The following is a 20,320-nucleotide window of genomic DNA, read 5'->3' as shown; positions in this document are numbered from 1 at the left end:
CTATATTGAAAGTGAGACAGAAGAACAGAGACTCTGTAAGATTGATGATTTGACCTGTTAAATATTAACATCCATATTTACAGCTCTCCAGCTCTAGGAAGTTGGTAAATTTGAACTGGCAAACACATAATTTTACCCTTAAATACAAAGGTGTAGCACAAGCTCATTTCAGTCCCCCCAAAAATTAGCTATCTGATAATCCAGTGTCTTCTGTGAAATGAGCTGACAGTTTCTTATTTCCAGTAAGTATTATTCACATCAGAAAACAAGAACTGTAAAGGCACAAAGCCTGAATGACTTCTGGAGGTTACTGGTCCAGTGGTACCCATCAACATCATGATACTACAGTGAAGGAGGAGTAACTTGTTTTACCATTTTATTGTTGTACTACTGTCACAACTTGTCTCATATATCACTTAAAAATGAAAAGAAACACTGACCAGGGATTATGCCCAGGTTATCTGCATGAGAATGCTGCTACAAATTAGGATTATTTTTTTAAAATCCAAAGAGAAAACACAAGAACTATTAAGAAAAGAATTATCTGGGTGTCTACTGGTGATTAAGAAACAGAGAAAATAAGCTCCAGCAGGTTTCTTTGTTTTCTTGTAAACAATCAAACCATTCCAACATCAGGACATTGAATGCACTACAGAAAAATCCTAACTACTTCGCAAGAATACACACTCCTGCTGTGGCTGGGGCAACTAAACTGAAATGATACAAACAGATACCAGAATGAATGAGAAAAAAATATGACTTAAAATCTTTTCTGAGGAAGTAGATTTGAAGTTTGAATAGACTAGCAACTAATTAGTTCACATTGTTTATAAAAGGAAGTGAAATTACGCATTATTAAGGATTTCATGCACTGTTAGGCATCCTGAACCAAATTCCACTATTGCTTACACTTTGAAGAGATTATTTGTGCAATCCCCAGTGATTTCAACATAGAAATTGCCAATATGTTTCTAAAATAAAGACACTGAACTTGAAGCTAGAAGATCATGATTGCTCTTGCACATTGGTCTTATTAAAACTTACATTCTCTTAAGCTTCTTGTACTGAGTAAAAGCTCCAGGGGGAATGATTTTGATGAGGTTTTGTTCCAAACGTCTGAAAACAAACAAAGTAATATATGTGTTAACTACACAATTATAGGACAGGAATAACATTAAACATGATAGCAATATTTTATATAAATATAAAACAAAAGAGTTTTTATGTGAAACAGATTTTTCTTTTGAAAGCCAGTAAATGGAGAAAATTTAGAAAATAAACTTAGAAACTTAGAAAATAAAATCATCTCACTGATTACACTAAATCTGTACAGAAAAAAGTCTCAGGCTATAGAAATTTCATCTTTAAAGCTCATGGAATTAATAAAATTAGTAGACATATTTTTCTTACTACTTAATCGAGGTTAAGGTAGAAAAATCAGATGCTTTTCTTGACTAGCTGTTGTAAATGGAACATAGCTATCCAAACTAAAAGCTAAAGTTGTGAAATTTTAATAAGCAGATTAATAGTACTATCAGGGTGACTCAGGAGCAAAAATCTGTAGGAACATGCTAAAAACCAAACTTGAATTAACTGTAATATGAATCCAGATTTTTAAGTGAGGGGGAGTGTCTATGTTAAAGCAAAGCAAAAAGATCCCTGTATCTTTCCATTTTAAATACAAAATACTGAAGGTGTTCTAAAATATGGTCCAAACTACATGTAAATGCTGCTGTTTTCATTTCTAGGTTTGGTTTGAAAGAAATATTCTTTATGAAGTATCATAAATGCATGTATCACTAACATAAACCGTAAGCAGCTTTAAGATACTGCATACAGTATCCACTAAGATTAATTTCCGTTCCTTCCCAGAAGTATTTTCAAGTCTTTGTCAGCAAGTTCCCCAAATTCCTGCTAAAATGACTGTCTTCTCCTCAGATGAACCCTAAATATTAATCTCAATTAGAAATGTAAAAGTGGATCTTCATACAACTAATTAAAATTACTATGGCAGCTAAATTCCTACAATCAGAATTGGAACTAAAAGCAAAATCCAACTTTACCTAGCTTTTACTTGTTATTCAAATGTTGTGTATTTTTTCCAAAAATGTCATAAAAAGAAACAGTTTCAATAGCAAAAATCTGTGGTTGGAAATGGTTTAGAATTGAAATACAAAACCATACTGGAATGATGGAATAATTCAGTCTAGTCATTTAGAGCTGCTGCAGCAATGCAGAGGGGAGAAAAAATGTTAAAACCAGGAATGGAGATAAAATGAGATGCAGAGAAAACTAAATCATGATTTTTAAAGGATTTGGGAATAATGCAGAGTAAATGTGTAAGGTCCATCAACCCTCTGTTGTACAGTGTATTCCTCTGTTGATCTTTCAATTGTGCTTTCAATCCACAAAAAAAACCCCAAACCGCCCCCTTGAAAATAAGATATTTTGCCAGCTCAGTTATACTCTACGTAATGAATATTGTAAAACTTGCATAGTCAACTTGAACAGTCTATGTGCATGCACTCTTATTTCTCTAGCAGTCTATTTTAAAGGTTGTGATCAGAGTTAATTCTATCCCTAGTTTTGTGATTTGAATTAGTGTCTGAGGTTTCCTTTCCAGTTGGTCTAAATATAACGTGCTTCATTTCTGGCAAGTCCACAGCGAAATGTAAATTGCTGTAAGCTTCAGCACGCTACTATTGTTGGGTGTTTGTCACCAGAATTAGCAGTACACATACTCTTCCCATAAAGGCTTTTTGTCAGCTTGCCAGTTTGGTGTTTAATTCCTCCCAAGTATTTCTGTGCAGACACTTCTAGGAACAAAAGGGCCATGCCTGTTCAATTTCTTTGCATTATGGATGCAAATTGGGGGTTCACACATGCTGCACGTAAGCATAGCATAGCAGTCCTCACAGGGAACCTCAAATACAGTGGGGGGTGGGAAGAACATGACTCCGTTTTATTAGCACTTAAAATTCCATGGAAATTTTAGTGGCTCAAGAGTGGAAATACGTACACAGAAATTTTGCCCTCAAAGGGCAAAAAAAGCCAAAATCAGAATAGCCACAGAACCTGACTGATAAGAAAAAATGAAATTTCTAGAAAATGTGGAGAGGAATGTAGAAAGAGTTGATTCAGAGAGCTACCTTCTGAAGCAGTACTGAATTCTTCACCTTTTCCTACTAAATTTGCAGCAGATGGCCTGTACAGAAATAGATGGACAAGGCTGTTGTCATCTGCTGCTATATTTTCACCTTAACACCTTACATTTTTTTATTGTATGAAGCTCTTTGTAAATGAAGGACTAAAGGCTACACATACCACACTATGCTCATTGTACTACATTGTGCAGATGCTACCAGAGAAGCAACAAAGCAGTACTGCGTGCTCTCATCAGGGTGTGTTTGTAGGTGGATTGCAACTTGGGCACAAAATGCAGCTGGTCTTGGAACATTAAATAAAGTGCAGCATTAAATAAGCAGGTATTTTAAAAATACAAAGTACTCATTTGACTTTCATTTATTTTTTCACAAATGCATGTTACAGATTGGCAGACATAGGCTGAAAAACACAATGCAGTTATATGAAATAAATAACAGAAAACAAATTATTTGTACTAATACTTTGTGCGTTCACCTCCTCTGAGCTCATAAATGACACGTGAAGGGCAGTATAGCATTAAAAATCTCTAGGAAACACTAGGTTTTGCCAGAAGGGGTGCTGGCAATTTCTAGGTGATGAAAGCTTAATTATAAACCAGTGTTATTCATGATATAATAGGAAACTGCTGCTAGAGGTGCCATCTTCCAAATAGAGTGACAAACGGAGTTCTTATCTAGTGTTGTAATTTTTTTCTCAAAAAAGTGAAAAGCTAATCTAAATTTTACAGCCACATTTTATTTCAGAGAAAATTACCTGGTTTACCTAGAACATGACCCCTGGAAAACTGTATTTTTCATGGTCTATCCCTGCATGCTGTGAAGTGCTGTCATACACTATAAAACTACCTGTGCTAGTGCAAAGCAATCTCAGCGAGTTCGGTTTTTTTGTGTATACCCCATGTTTAAGATTTCTCCTATCTCAGTAAAATTTTCCTCGATTTCCCTCTGGTATTTCATAATAACATCTATTTAAAAGACTCCACAAGTACAATTCAGAAAACTGATAACTTGGCCACATTCAAACCTCTCAGGGGCTTTTGTTCCTCCTTTCAGTTACCCATTTCACTGTACCATGTCACCTGCTGCCAGCTGTATCACTTAGATGAGCTGAAGCATATCTCCCCACTTCTGACACATGGCAATGCTCTGTCTGCCTCTCAAAGCTTTATTTTAGAGTCTTTGACATCAGCATCAAAGGACAAGAACAATTTCCTTTCTCTCCTCTAATATATTATCAGACATCGGAAAGTATGAGGGGCCTAATGGATTCAGATGCATTTTTCTTGTAATAACATGATGTAGGACAGGATAAAGCCCTCCTTCTTCCCACTCTCTTTGAATGACTTTGCAGCAATTAGAGTAAAAAGTAAACATATTGGAGGAAAAAAGAGAAAAAAAAAAACAAACAGGGGGAAACTGCCATCAAATATGAGAAACTATCCCAGAGTAAAGAGTAAGCACTTGAATTCCCATACTAATCCATCTCAAAGTTCACTGAGGTGCAAATCCTTTCATCACCTCCTCATCTGGTGCCTGTACTGCTCACACCCAGGATGGCAAAACACAAAGGATAAAAAAACTCTGCCTAATGCAGCCTTAGCAGAACCAGCCCACGCTCTCACGAGTGACGAAGCCATTTGTCTTGAAGAGTGATTCCTCCTGCAGAGTGGGGCAGACAGACGTATTAATTTAGGCCTTAACTATATCTCTCTTTCATTGAGGGAAAGAAAGAATTTGTTATTTGCGTCTCTAATGGAGCAGTTTGCTAGCAATTTTCCCATTTGAAACACCGTCTCAGCTGCTAATGTGTAATGTTTTGTCAAGCTTACCTACCCATAACATAGACAAATCACTAGCTTGGAGAAAAAGAGAGGGAGTGAAGCATCAGTACTGGTAATTCTTAGCTGTCAGATGAACAGAGCCTACAAATGAGACAGCCATGCTCTACTAACAGTGCCACTGAGCTCTTGCCTGAGACATGTCAGAAACATCCCTTTGCATTGGGCAGCCATGAACTTCCCTGCTGGGAGACAGCGAAAGAAGTGAATGAGCCAGATTGCTCCCTGGATTGTGTCACTCTGTTCCCAGGGCTGAGGATCTTTCAGGCTTGTATCACTCAGGCAGCCAGTAACCAAAATAAATCGAGAGAGAGAAAGCATTAGATTAGATTAGTGTAGCAGTAACCTGTAGCACATTCATGGCTGGCAAGATGTACACAACCTGTGTGAAGGTTTTTGGGAAGGGCAAAATCCTCACTTTTCTCCTGTCCCATAAGCAGGGATTTGCAGGGAGCTGGTTAAGGATTGTTTGCAGGAAATAAACAGCATGCACATTCCCCACAGTGACAAAGCCAGGGCTTGGGAGAGCCATTTATAATAGGAAGGAGGAAAATTTCTATAGCACATACCAATCCAGAGAGAGACTGTTCCTCCCTGCCAAGGAGTGAGAACAACTGGATTATAAAAGCTGCTTGGACCATTATCTGACATTCCGCCTGGTCTAGTGGAAGGTGTCCCTGCCCAAGGCAGGGTTGTAGATGATCTTAACTAGATGATCTTTAAGGTCACTTCCAACCCAAACCATTCTATGCTTCTATGATTTATCTCATATTTTTGGACTTACACCTCTTATTGTACATTTTGGACTCTGATGGAGAAAAGTCCACAGATGTATTTTCAGTATTTAAGACGAATAAACCATACTTAAAATCTGGTCTTCTTACTACAAATATAGGCTAGATTTGATCCCTGTCCTGACCCAAGTCTTGCCTCTTCATTTGATAGATAAGCTTTACTCTTTACTTTTACTATGCACAACAGCTTTGGGTAACTGCACTGAAGTATTTACCCAATGGCAGCCCTGGACAGGAGGCACCCTTGGTGGAAAGGAAGGAATCCTGCCCTGCTGTGGCTGATTCTGCAGTGAAAAATGCAGAAGCCACAGTATCACCCTTTACACCACAGCACTGCAGCACCACGTAGGGCACTTCTCTGCGCAATGCAAAGCAAAAAACCTGCAGTCCTGTTGCTTCAGAAAGTGTTTACGGACCTACATGACCGAGGAATGGCCTTCTTGCTGCTCTGCCTCTCACCCCTCAGTTCTCTGACAAGTAGAAAACAAAGTGTTTTGGAATGGCAGGACGTTCAGCATTTTGAATATCTGTGCAAACTGCTTGTTTTAACAGACAGTTAAAGCCTTCAATCTTTACATCAGCCAAAGACTCTACTGCCACTATAAAAACTGGACACACATATGGTTCTCCAAAACTTTTATATGGCTGCCTTTCATCGTAGTACCTGAATGATTTCCAAACAAAATTAATAATATGTATTATAAATCCCACTCATTGAGTTTGCCTCAGGAACTCGAGAGCTGAGAGCCAGTAAACTGTCTGCCTATATTAATACGAGGTGACAACTAGAGTCTCCCTTCATATTCCAATGTTTGCTGTTGATTTTCAGGGTCTAGCTGTCAAGCTCCTGCTGTAGTTTTGAAAAGGACTGCTTATTAATTATTCACTTAAGGTCAGATCTTCAGTAGACAAAATTCTATCAATAATGAAGTGACTTTTCAACATAAATATACCTAGGAAGCTACAGAGGTAATTCTGCCCACCAAAAGACATCTTTGAGAATGAAACCAGATGTTTTGATATGTTCCCTGACAAAACGGCGTTCATCTAAAAGTTGTGCTAGTGATACTGAATCCCACAGTGAATTTAGTTTAAGCTGCCACAACTCTGTATTTGAGCAGTTGGTCAGGTATCTGCTGGTAAATGCTGAATTTGTAATGGCAGTCACATTATAAATCTACCAGCTCTGTTGTTGTATGTTAATTTTGAATCAAATGTGGTACAGACAAACAGGAAGACATCAGAAAAATCTATAGACTGGCATTTTGCAAAACAGCTTTTAGCATAACATCAATTTCTATATTAACATAAACAGCCAGAACGCAGTCATATACTGCCAGACCTCGAGGTTTCTCCATCTACCACTCAATACTCTACATTCCCAGCTGGAATTTTTGGCCCTTCTCATCACCTTTCACTGCTATTTCTCCAGCCAGTCTCATTCATTTCTTTCCTTGCTTCACTCTTGGAGTGAGCATGCAGGCATCACTGAGCATGCTGCCAGTGCTTGAGCTCCCTCTCACTGCAATGCCACAACTGCATGAACTGTTTGTGGGTTGTGCCCAGATGTAAAAGTGGGGACTTCAGGTGAGCTCCGCTGTGAGCCACCACCAGTGGGTACAAGCGGTGAGGATGTTAAAGGTTAAACAGAAGCTGTTCTAGGGCAGAATACAAAACAATGTCTCCCAGCTTTTATTCTAGATCAGACAATTTTCCATCTCAGCAGACTGCATTGGGTCACGTGGACATGGGATCAGAGTTTGCAGAAAGAATTCCACCTGTATACAGGCATGTGGCTGTGAACATAAATGCAAGAAAAAGAGAGAATCATTAGGTTGGAGTGATTTGGCAATTTCCAACTCCATACTGCTGAAATGCAGCCTAATTGCATCCTTCATTCAATCAGTATGCACGTGTTCAGGCGCATTTGCTCTTCCAAGATGATGTGGTGTACCAAAACCAGTGGAAACATGGATTGCACTCTTGGATTTTTTAGACATCCAGTGATTCCAGTTCAGAAGGCTCTAAGGAGACAATTCCACAGGGTGCTGCATAAAGGATAAGGTTCTTGTATTTACTTCAACAATGCAGCATCTGCTCTGAGCCTCACTCAACCTTAGACCTCTGCTGAGCACTTTTTCTTATCTTTTTGATTGTTTTTGGGGGGGTTGTTTTGGGTTTTGGTTGTGGATGTTTTTTTTGTTGTTTTTTGGTTTTGTTTTTTTTAATCTGAACCTTGAAGTCTCCTCCAGAGACACACAGTTTCTACAATGTCTATTGGAAAGCAATAGTTGGCCCATAGTTATATTTCATAAATGTAAACAAGTAGGAATGTTTTTTAACAAACAAGACTCTGGATATTTGCTTTACTGAGAGTAAGTTTTTGTTCCATTAGATCCCAGAAAGACTAACCCCTTAACAAGTCACATTGCTATTTATTACTTCAGTAGGTCAGTCCTGCCCACTCTCTATTGACTTCCATTTACTTCAAGAAACCTCAAGCCCAGATCACTCTCCACATTTTCCAACAATGCAAAACAACTAGCTCAGGGATCTGAGGATGTCAAGTTGGTTTGCATTATATTTATCAAGTTGCAACACAAAATTGTATTTTTAGACTTAGTGGAAATGGAAGCAGAAAAGGAAGGAAATTCATTTTTTAATCTATAATCTATTGTGAAGAGCTCCATACATCCTGTAACATCAATTTTTAACATACATTTACAAATACTGACAAGGAAAAGGTAAAACACAAGAAATAAGTAGGAAAATTAAATAGCTTTCTGGTAGCTGAAATTCTGCCTGTAATATTTGTCAACAAAACAGATTCCGTCATTTTAATATAAATATTTCTCAAATCCTTTGTTCTTTACCTATTTTTTTTTAGCAAAATAAACAGAACACCATACGTAAGCCAAAAGACAAATAGTGATTCAGTAAAAAATCTGATTAGTCTATTTTATTTCTATTTTATAAGTTATGAATTTATGCTCTGTATTTTATTTTCTGTGATTCCTTCTACACTTTCAGAATTGGCCTTCAGGATGTATATACTCATTATACATTACAATGTCCTCATTTTTCTTGCCAAAATAGGAGCTTCTGCATGACATTTGTATTAGATAAAAAAAAAAAGATATATGCCTTTTTGTTAACAACAACCATTTTTATTAATAAGGCTAAACTTATGTTCCTGCTGGACTGATTTGATGTCTCTGGAAAAAAAAGAACACCCACATAAAACCCCAAACCAAAAAACCTAACAACTCAAAACCTACAAACCTTTTAAGGTTACTAACTCCTACACAACTTGCCTGAGTAAAATTTAACCTGCACACAACTTTTCTTTTTTTTTTTTTTTTTAAAAAAAATAAAATCTCACAATTATAGAGAGGAGAGAAGGAGGTAAAAAATTATACAGCCAAAATGAAATTTATCATGTGTATGAAATCTAGGTTTATAAAACCAAAACCATCATAGGTTTATAGATGACATTAGTTACACTCAATTTTACAAATAAAAGTAAAGATGTAAGAAATAAACCTTGCCTTGATCTTACAGTAGAAACACCCTGCAGTTATAGCTTGTTTTAAAACCCTGAAACATAAGTTCCTGTTTTCCTTAATGTGTCTTAGCACACAAAAAAACTTTTATTCTTAACATTTACCTTATATTTTCTCTACTAACTAAAATATTTTTATTATTTCTTCATTATGTTTGTGTCACCCGCATAGAATAGAAGAATTTCTACATATTTTTGGGCTGATAATAGAAACTTTTTTATATTGAATGACACAGTTTCCCTAGTGAGATCCAGAAAATAGCAGTCAGATTTGACATGTGAAGCTGTCCAGAGCCAATCTACAACAGTGAATGAAAATCATATTATATGATTAAACTACAGGAGCCAACCTGATTCCCTAGCCAGAGAACTTGCCACCAGAGGCAATTACGGAACATTTATTACAGTGTTCAAAAATACTGTGCTGGGTTCGGCTAAAGTATTTACTGGAAGCCTGGGAAAATGATTATAATTTTCTTCTAGGAGTAAGAACAAAGTTAAATGCAGAACTGTCATTCCTCTATCACCAAATTTTAGTTTCTACACACTTATATTCCTGAAAAAAGAAAACTTTTAAGTTTTTAAGTTAAGCCTTTAAGAAGCTGAGAACCTCAAAACAAATCGTTAATATACATGAAATTGTTATGGGGCAGTTAATTTATAATTTATATCATAGAATCATAGAATCATTTAGGTTTGAAAAGACCTTTAAGATCATCAGGTCCAACCATTAACCCAGCACTGAGAAGTCTGCCACTAAACCCTGTCCCTAAGCACTGCATCTATGTCTTTTTAAACACCTCCAGGTATGGTGATTCCCCCACCTCCCTGGGCAGCCTGTCCCCAGGCTTGACCACCCTTTCCATGAAGAAATCTTTCTTAATATCCAATCTAAACCTCCCCTGCTGTAACTTGAGGCCATTTCCTCTTGTCCTGTCACTTGACACCTGGGAGAACAGACCAACCCCCACCTTGCTACAACTCCTTTCAGGTAGTTGTAGCAACAAGGTTCCCCCTAAGTTTCCTCCAGACTAAACAATCCCAGTTCCAAAGTTCTCATAAGACTTGTGCTCTAGACCCTTCACCAGCTTCATTGCCGAAAGATATAAGAACTAAATAATTTTATTACAATAAATCGATTACCAATGCTCAATCTTTTTATAATAGCTTTTCTGACTTTATTTTAATCAGCGGAAAATTCAATATACTGGCAATTTAAATGCCCAGAATTTGTTGAGCACCTTCCTCAAATCGCAAAAGCTTCATCAAGATTCAGAGCTGAATTCCCAGCTCTCCTATAATACACACTCCTACAAGTACTGAAGAACAGAGAAAGTAATTTCTTCCAAAAAGAATCATGGAAGCAACAAAAGCAACAACTTGTCTGTCTACAGGTCTGTCTGCAACACTGCCCAACATAGTGGTACCCTCATGTCAGCAGTTCTCAAAGTGATTCTCTTGCAGAAAAGTATGTTTGTTTCCATTTTGACAGAACCATGAGAAACCAACAGTTGAGTGCACTAGATTTTTCCTTAGTGCTCAGACTCTAGCATTTTTCCTGTGAGTAGAAATTGTGCACCAAAATCAAGCACTACTCATACCTAGAAAAATATCAGTTACCAATTCAGCTGTCAATACTGAGAATGACAAACCAACATAGAACAAGTGACTCAAAACTGACCTCAAACCAAACCTAGATGCTGGTAGAAGGGCTGCCATCCTATTTTACTTTGCTCAGAAGCCAGACGGGAAGTTGTGCTTATTATATCACCAGATACGGGTGCCTAAGCATTTTTCCTTGAGGGACTATCAGCCTCTTTACACTGTCTGGAGGAATTACATCAGCATTTAAACAAAAGGTCCTAATTTCTGATTTAGATACATCCTATCCAGCATTACTCTGGGTTTATACAATTATATTTCTCTTAATCTCACTAGACAGAGAGTATTGTGAAGTAACAGTGATAAAGGAAGCTTGATATGAAAAAGCACAGGTTTGAAATCTAAGATCAGTTTAAAGGTCTAAGGATATACTTTAGATTCTGGAGTTTGATTTACAAGTCTGCAGATGACTGAGACTTGGCTTTTCAAAGTAATTAGCGTTGCACAGCACAACGTGTTCAAAGCATAGCTGCTATTGACTTTTGCTGCAGCTGTGAGTTCTCAGCTTTTCTGCATATCTCAGCTGAGTCAGCCAGAAACCGAGGATTACATCACTAGTGACTGACCACCCATGAAAAGTTTGTGCAAGTCACTTGCCCAGAATCAATTAATAAAACCACTGGCAAGAAGAGATACAACCCAATTCTCTGAACAGCATTCACAAGATTATCTTCCCCACAGTCCCCACTTCAGAATTTTCCTGTTTCTGCAACAAATAAAACAGATCCTATATACATAGACTCCACCACTACACAACCTTGATGCATCCCTAGACAACAAGAAACAAACTCACTCTTTTAACAGCAACATGAGACTATGCTGTAAATAAAGTGCATACCACAGCAAATATATACAAAAGCACTGAATGAACACTGCAGCTACAAACATGACCATTGGCATTTTCAAATTTTTTTTTAAATTTTTTTATGGTGGATTTAAAAACAAAAGCTGAAATAACTGATTCCATCACAAGGAAACTCATGTAACAAAAGTATATTGACGTCTAACTGGAACAGCAGGAGTTAAAACAGTAAATCCCTGTCTAGTTTATTAATCTCTGCATAGATGGTCACTAGTTCACAGGGACAAAGATAAGCAAATTGTTGTTGGATTTCTCCAGTACACAGTGACAAGGCAAAAAGGCTCTGGAAGATATGTGTGGTTTCTGGTGGGAAGAGATTCCTCAGCTCTATCTTTACTTGCACCCCCGTGTCCTGGCCTGACAGCCTGCCCAGCCCTGCTCCATGCCACCCAGTATTCCCAGCCCTCCTGCCACATCCCCAAAGCCCACCCTGCATGGCTTGTGTCCCGGGCTCACTACCAGAAATCTCGAGCCTTATCACCAATTATTCCTCAATTTCTCAGACTTGCAGAACTTCTACCAACCTGACTAGATTTCCTTTGTTCCCAATCTCATCATACTTTTTGTTGTTTCCTCATTTGAGTTCAGCTTTCTTTTCTAGACAGTTTCTGTACTGGGCCCAGCTAGTCTTTATTCCCACAAGTTTCTGTCCCAACCCACAATCCAGCCCTCAGCATCAGCAATTAATCAAATCCTTCTTTTACACAACCTGAAGATCCTTCAGAAAAGCAGTGCCTAGTGCCAGTGCTGGTTGCTGCTCAGGCAGCTCAGGAGCCTGCCTGGCTCTGGGCATCCCAGCCTGAGCACCCTCCACCACGCACCCCAGGACAGACAGCAGGAGGAGGGCCAGCCTTTGGTGTGCTCTTCCTTGTCTTTGCTCAGGAAGGTCCTGCACACGTTACAAACCAGTAGTTTCAGTAGAACAGAAATAGTAGTGCCTGCTCCACTTTTTTAAGGTGTACAGAATTCTCAGATAAAAGCTGCCCAGAATTAATATCCTAACATACAGCCTTGTTCGTGGCAATCCATAAAAAATAAAATAAAATAAGTAGATCAGTCTGAGATAGACAAACAGCATGAAAACTTCATTCTAGAGAAGGGACAGAGGAAAAGCATAGTAAGGTGGAGAAATGAGTAACGGGGAGTTACTGATCACTCTCCAGCACTGGGAGGCATCAAAAGAACCTGGCAGGCAGCATGTTGAAGCAAATAGTGTTTGAAACAATACAGACAGGGCTAGCAATGCCATTACTCCTAGTGCCCCACATCTGCAAGTGCAGGAAAGCTGTCCTTTCCCTGGCGTAAAACCAGCCAAACACTAATGACTGAGCAAGGGCAGAGCGTGCCAGAGCTCAGATCCACCCAGCCCAATGTCCTGAGCCAACAACAGCCCAAACCACATGCTGAGTGAAATCCGCTGTTGTGGCAAGCCTGTTTCTCACAACACCCTTCCAGGCTCCCACAAGCTGCAGGGTAGTGACTCTCAGAGACACAGCTGGTAGCTTTTAGATTTAACAGGTCTGTCCTGGCTTTGCTGTCTTTACAAGCTGGGCTGTCATCAGTCTGGCAGGCACTGGTTGCAAGCTTGCAATCAAGTCTGATCAGAAAAACAGATTCTTTGGAGACTTTGTCTCCTACTAGTTTGTACGTCATCCCTCCCTCCCTATATTCCTCCAAGGTCAAGTCCATTCTGCATTCACACTATGTTCCCTCTTTACCTTGCATGCATTTTCTCTCACCGTTTCTAAATAAATGCAAACTTCTCCTTTTACTGTAGATACCATTCCAATGTAGTGAAATGACTATATTGTTCATTTACCAGTAAACCATCAAGCCATATTTGTTTTGGCATTTCTTTTTCAGCAAATGCCTCCAGGTGCTTAATGAGTTTTGTTTTCATTCAAGTATTCATGCAAAACTTTTCTGTGCTTATTCTCATGTGTTTCTCTATAACAAACACTATCATTCCTCCTCTGAAAAACACAAGAGAACCACTTTACAAGCAGAGAATCTTTTATAATATTCAATACACAGTCTGTATTCCTCAGCTTCAATTTCTTGTAACTCGTTTTTCCTCAATTTGGCTGCTGATGTCAGCTTCCCCCTGAACAAGAGGCTTTATAAAAAAACATGAATTGCATGTGTAAATTCTAGCTACCTATTTTATGAAATTATGAAAAAGCAAGGCTGAGATATGGATTTCAAGTTTTCCTAAATTTCTTTATTTAATAATAAAACATTCTTGCAGTGAGGGCCTTCAGGATGATGCACCTCAGGGAGAGGTGTCATAAAGTAACACAACAGACTTCTAACTCACATGTGGAGGAGGTCAGCAGAAAGGGAAAATTAGCATCATATGATACTTGGTTTATGTTCCATGACAAGCGAGTTGCCTGTTTTGTGATAGGTTTTTATCATCAAAAACAAATTTAGGACTTGTTGGCAGCTTTGTCAGAGAAGGTTCTGCCTACCCATGTTAATGAAGAAATGCAGGAAGGCTGGGTAAAAGATCTTTAATTAATACCAAAACACAGAGTGAAATGTAGGTCACCTTTAATAACCGTGTTAGAGTAACAGCTGTGTGTTTCATTTTTGTTGAACAGTTTGTCAGTCAAGGGTTCTTACTAGATACAATTTGGCTTACAAAGAAATACTGAGTTAAGGGGAAAGACAAGAACTAGAAAGCTGTATCTGAATGCAACTAATAACCAAGCAAAGGAATTTGGAAGTGCCCCAAAAGGAACTGAGGAAGGCACAGCATTTTAATACTATCATATAAATATTATGAATGGACTATAGCCTATGGGGGAAATGTATTATAGCAGAATGATTATTTACAATGCTAGACAGAAACAGCTGAATGAAAAATACACCATTTCAAGTAATATCCTTCAGGATTCTATGTCATAGCAACCTAGTCACATAGTTTGTCGGTACCCTATATTCCATAGGAGGAACATCATTTCTAGTAAGAGTCAGACCTCCGAAAGATTACAAGGATCATATCATAGGATTACAGAGTCCAGAAAGAAGTGTTCAGGCAGCACCAATACATAGCCACATTTTGTATCAGGGGTCTGAATAAACGTCAGTCATGGGGGATAAATCCCAAGGGAAAAACCCCAACAGTACTGCTGTGTGAGAGCAAGGGATATGGGTTGCAGCACGGAAAGAGAATTTACTTGGTCCCATTGCTATAACACTACAGCAAAAGAGTATTACTCTGCCTATCATATAAAATCAAAAGACAGTCATTCGATGTGTAGATGGAACCAGACCTCTGGATGGCTTTTATATTGAATAAGCTGAGAGCAGCCTCAAACAAACTGAATTTCTGAGCAGTATGACAGACTTCTGCATAAACCAGAACGGCTATTTTGGTCAAAAGAATTTATGCCCGGAATTTTCCAGGAAAACACTGTGGCAGCTTCTTCCATCTTTCCAGAAACAATTTGCTATGTGACTATATCCTTTACTTTATATGAGAATATGTATTACTTCACCCTTGTGTATAAGGTTAACTGTTCTTTTTTACTAGTACTTTTACCAAATGTAAATACCATTTTACCAGTAGGAAAAAATGTATGTAAGTGATGTCACTTGCTAAGACTTAATCTGATAGAATCATGGAATCATTGGAAAGTTTGGGTTAGAAGGGACCTTAAAGGTCATCTAGGCCAACCACCCTGCAATGAGCAGGGATATCATCAACTAAAGCAGGTTGCTCAAAGCCACATCCAATCTGACCTGGAATGTTTCCAGGGATGGGGCATCCACAACCTGTCTGGGCATCCTGTGCCAGTGTTTCACCACCCTCATCGTAAATTGATAGAAGTTCTTCTATTTATTTTTATATATATATCTATTCCATAAAAATGAAGTCTTCACAGGATTGATCCACAGAAAGTGAGCGATAAATATTTTGATGAGGGTTACACTCTGAAGTTCTGCAGAACTACTTCCATGTGAGGTGCCTCTGAATTGCAAAGCATATGTGTAGGATTAGAGTGATGTAAGAGGTTTATCTACAGACAAAGACTCAAATAAGTACTGCCTAAAATGCAAGACGTCTGACAGATCTAAATCATTAAATAGTGAGCTAAGAGCTTTGTATGTGTTCTATGGATCTAGAAGGTTTATAACCTCCAGGTTATGAAAGTTTCTTAAAACATTAGATGCATCTGGATTCGCTACGTCATTATCTAACTTAAAGGTTCTCCAAGCCTTCCTTCACTTTTTGCTCTCCTAAGGAGAGTTCTAAGTTGCTTTTACCACAAGTTACAGGGACTAGATTTGTGGGCTACAGCAACCAAAAAGGAGACAGGACTTGGATACTCGATGCTATTATAACCACACTAAAGGTGAACAGTTTCACTTGCTTTCTCACACTGAGGTGCACAGCTGCCAGGGGGATGCTGTAGCACACCAATCTCAGTCTTCCTGCAGATACTGCTCTCTGTGTGACTCTGGCATGGAGCCACAAAGATAATTTGATTTCTGCTAGCATCTTCAATGCTACAAAATAAAATTTTACAATTCTCCTAGCCCAACTCTAATTTCTGAGCAGGTCTGGCACAATTTTATCTTCTGCATCTTATTATTGAACCATTTCAGCCACTCTTGAAAACTTGTACTCCATCTGACAGAATCTGACACAGAACTAAACACTGAATATTCATAGTATGCCAAACACAATCTATATTTTCAGGATAACTTTAACTGACTTTCAGGCACAGAAAAACAAGTATGACATGCATATTTTGTGTGCCACAATATACCAGAAATGAACCCAAGCGATACATTCTGAACTTTGTCAGAAAGTAAGCAAGCAGGTAATGGGCATTCAGAACAGCTTGCATAAGAGTTTGTATTTCCTGTAAACATTTTTACATGCTCTACATACATTCTAAATAATGTTAATTTCAAGACGTTGTTTATTCTTTGTTTTTTTTCATTTCTAATAATTTTTTTTCTGTGAAGATGCACAATCAAGTGCAAGCCACCCCTAAACTGTTGTGCTGAGGTAGCAATCCAAACAAATTTGAGTTGATTCTTAAATTATAAAAGCAACTGATAAAGTGACTTATAAGAATGGCGGTGTAGATCAGATCATCAGCAAACAACATTGCACATCATCTTCACTGGCCGTAATCGTCACACTCCTGGCACATCACAGTGGGCCAGGCTACATATGAGCAATTCAACTCAAGCTTTATCCTACTCAATTTTGCTATGTAGCCGTATTTCTATAGCAACAAGAAGCTGAATGAGTCCAGTTGCTATACAGATACTTGAATCCACACTATGTAGACTATAATAGCTGGCTGGATCTCAGTAACCTCTGTATGACAAGCACCTAAACAGGGAAAGAAGTGATCGTCATTCCCTATGGACTAACCAAAAGCAACTTTTTTTTAATGTAACATTATTTCAGGACTACAGTAGTATGAAGTCATGACCACAAAAATAGATTCAGTTCCTAAAGGAATTACAAACCAGTCTATAAAATCACCATCTGATCTCACAACACAAAAAACTTAAAAAGTTTTAAAGAATATAATAAAATGTGCAAGAGACAGAAGGTAAAATCAGCAGGGACAATGTGTCCTGATGTCGTACTTCCGTTCATTACAAATGCATCCTACCAAGCTAACAAGAAATCCCTCCATCTCTTGGGGAATTCACCAACTAAAACCTAAACAATTCAACTAAACAACAACAACAACAAAATAAACGCCAAAACCCAAACCTGTGTATTTCCTTTTTCTGGCTGTGGAACTGTAATCCCAGTTTTGTGACATGTAAACACAATCTGAACATAATACACCAAGAACGTCATCTTGCTTTGCGGTAGGGACTTCAAACAACATCTTAATTTACATTAAAGAATGGTTTGAACCTTTGAACCCTTAAATCAAAAGAACTAAAGTGGAGGACTACAATATACCTGACAATTGCTCAGAACAGTTTTCAAAATGTGCCTTTCTTCCATACAGGAGGCTATGACATGGAGTAAAAATGGACACACATGGAAAAGAATGGTGCATAACATTGGCACTTACATTTCCCAGATGTCCTCTGGTAGGTTAGCTGGAATTTCTGTTAAGCCCCTTCCTCGACAATCCACTACATTGTTGCTGCAGGTGCAGGCAGATGGGCAAGTGATGGAACTGGCACTGCATGATGGAGGTTCAGACTGGGAACCTGAGACATAATGAAAACATTAAGTGTTAGTTTTGAAAAATGAGCACCTGAGATTTTAACAACAAAATACATCAGCCTCTGAGTTTTACAGATCCTTTTACTATATTAAGTAATAATTTATTTGGATTCAGTGAATCTAATGTGCTACAAATCAACTGCAGAGAAAAAGTGCAAAAGATTATTGTGTTCTTATTCTTGCTCAGTCTCGACTCTATCAATCTCTTTCTCTTGTGAATGCTTCTTTGGTCCCCTCCATGATCAACCATATCAATTTATTCAAAGTTTTAAAAATAAGCCTTAAGATCAAATAGAATTTCCAAAACTTATCTTTAACACAAACATTCCTTGAGTATTCTTCCATACTGAGAGAAGACTGTCATTAGTGATGACTTATGTTTTTGAAATGAGGTAACCTGTTATGGCATAAAGACTTGAAATATAAAGCTAGTTTTTTTCAATATAAGACAATGTTAATGGAAACACATGAAGAATTCAGAAAAATGTGAATTCAAACCTCCAAATCCTTGCTTAATCTAATAATTCCTGTGAAAGACAATAAACTACTTACAGAGCAATGGTTTACAATGGTTTACAATGATGACATTGCTCTATATATGTTCTAGTCAATCCATTAAATTTAAGTTTAATTGTCATTAAGTTTTTTTGAAAATGTAGCAATTATGTCAATTTTGCTCAAATGGTTATGATTCTTACGTTTAAAATTTTGATATATACATACACTTAGACACAGGAAAAATGGTTTTGCTACACTAATTGAGGTTATCAAGATGTAGCAGTTACTGACTTATTTATGGTGAGTCATATTTCTAAAGTACATATAACACAAGAAACCTCAAGTATCTTTCTGACCAGATACACAAGGCTGAATGTGAAGGCTTGTGTTGGTAAGAAGCGACAAAATCTTAATAGAAACAGGAAGAACTGGTGTCTTTCTAGACTTCAGTAGATTATAATTCCAAAACATATTTGGTTTTTTTGTTGGAAAAATTAAAACATCCTAATTGCCAAATCACAAATACACGTGAAAACATGGAAACCTATACACAAATCTGTGCATTCTTGGGGTTTGTCTTGGAAAAAGACCCATGATTCATACTTCCATAAATTATAACTGCAGGTGAACAAAAGTTCAAAAATATTTGCTTGCACGAATTTGCAATCCAGTATCATTATGGAAATTAAAATTTTATAAAAATGCAACATTCTTATGAATTTTCTCTCTTGATCTATGTCTACATATCCCTGGTGTAACCCTTAACTTTGCACAACTTCAACTTGTATGGCAAGCCTACACATTTTTAAGGACTTGTAAACAGCAATGAAAAGTCAACATCAGAAAGACATTCAGTGGCACCTCTATCATTATTTTGAAAGGCAGATACAGTTTGAAAAGATGTCAGCTGAAAACTTCTACAGGCTGACTTTACACTTGCAAAGGCACCCTCCTGGAAAGCAAAAGACAATTAGTACAAAATCATGCCTTTCATTAGAAAGGTATTGAATTCTAATGTGAATTTGCTTCTGTTTGTCTGATTTTCCCTTAGTTCATACAGGTGGTCATCCCTTTGAAATATTATTTTGTAGCCAGGGATGACAGAGCTGCCTAATATTAAAGTATGCTGTTGAGTTTCAGTATAAGAACACCATTTCAACTGGGTACAAAATGTTGCCAAATTAAAGTATTGGGTTTGAATTTTATTTTTTTTTATTGGGTCACCACCTGACTTTCTGTCAGGACAGCAGGAGAAAAATATGGCTTTCATAGCACTGTATGTTTTAAATATAGCTTTTTTTGATGACAATCAGAGCTGTAAGTGACTGTATTTTGGTAGACTAGACCTTGCAACCCCCATTCAGGCATCCAAAATTAGTATTTTCTGAGGTAGTGACCATCTTGGAAAAAAATGGATCTCACAGGACATCTATGGCATGGGTAGAAGTCAAATTCATTCTTTATGAGAGTGGGAAGCTGCTTTCATCATGAGATGATCTTAATGATCCTTTCTCATTGCTAAAATACACTTATTTATAGCCCACTTTCCAACTTCTATGGCAGCTGCAGATAAGGAGTTTACCAGCAACAGACTTTTATCTCAACACAGAGCTGGTTTCAGTATTAGAGCAGCTTCACCCTACATGGAATCAAATTGGTAAAAATCTACTGTAAAAGATAGTCCAATAATGTATTTAACTTCTAAATCCTAACACATATG

General features: G+C 37.7%; 1 protein-coding gene across 1 annotated transcript in view; it reads right to left on the bottom strand.

The window, feature by feature from the left end:
• The window catches only part of SLIT3 (slit guidance ligand 3), a 531,529-nt gene that overhangs the window by 173,088 nt on the left and 338,121 nt on the right, over nt 1-20,320 (bottom strand). The window contains exons 10-11 of the mRNA XM_027779712.2: nt 17,945-18,086; nt 1,045-1,116 (exon numbers count right to left, since the gene is read on the bottom strand). Coding sequence (XP_027635513.1) covers nt 1,045-1,116; nt 17,945-18,086 — 214 coding nt within the window. The remainder of the gene's footprint in view (nt 1-1,044; nt 1,117-17,944; nt 18,087-20,320) is intronic.

This window comes from Falco peregrinus, chromosome 8, assembly GCF_023634155.1.
Source record: "Falco peregrinus isolate bFalPer1 chromosome 8, bFalPer1.pri, whole genome shotgun sequence".
Taxonomy (NCBI): Eukaryota; Metazoa; Chordata; class Aves; order Falconiformes; family Falconidae; genus Falco; species Falco peregrinus.
This window is presented reverse-complemented; position numbering and strand designations above follow the sequence as displayed.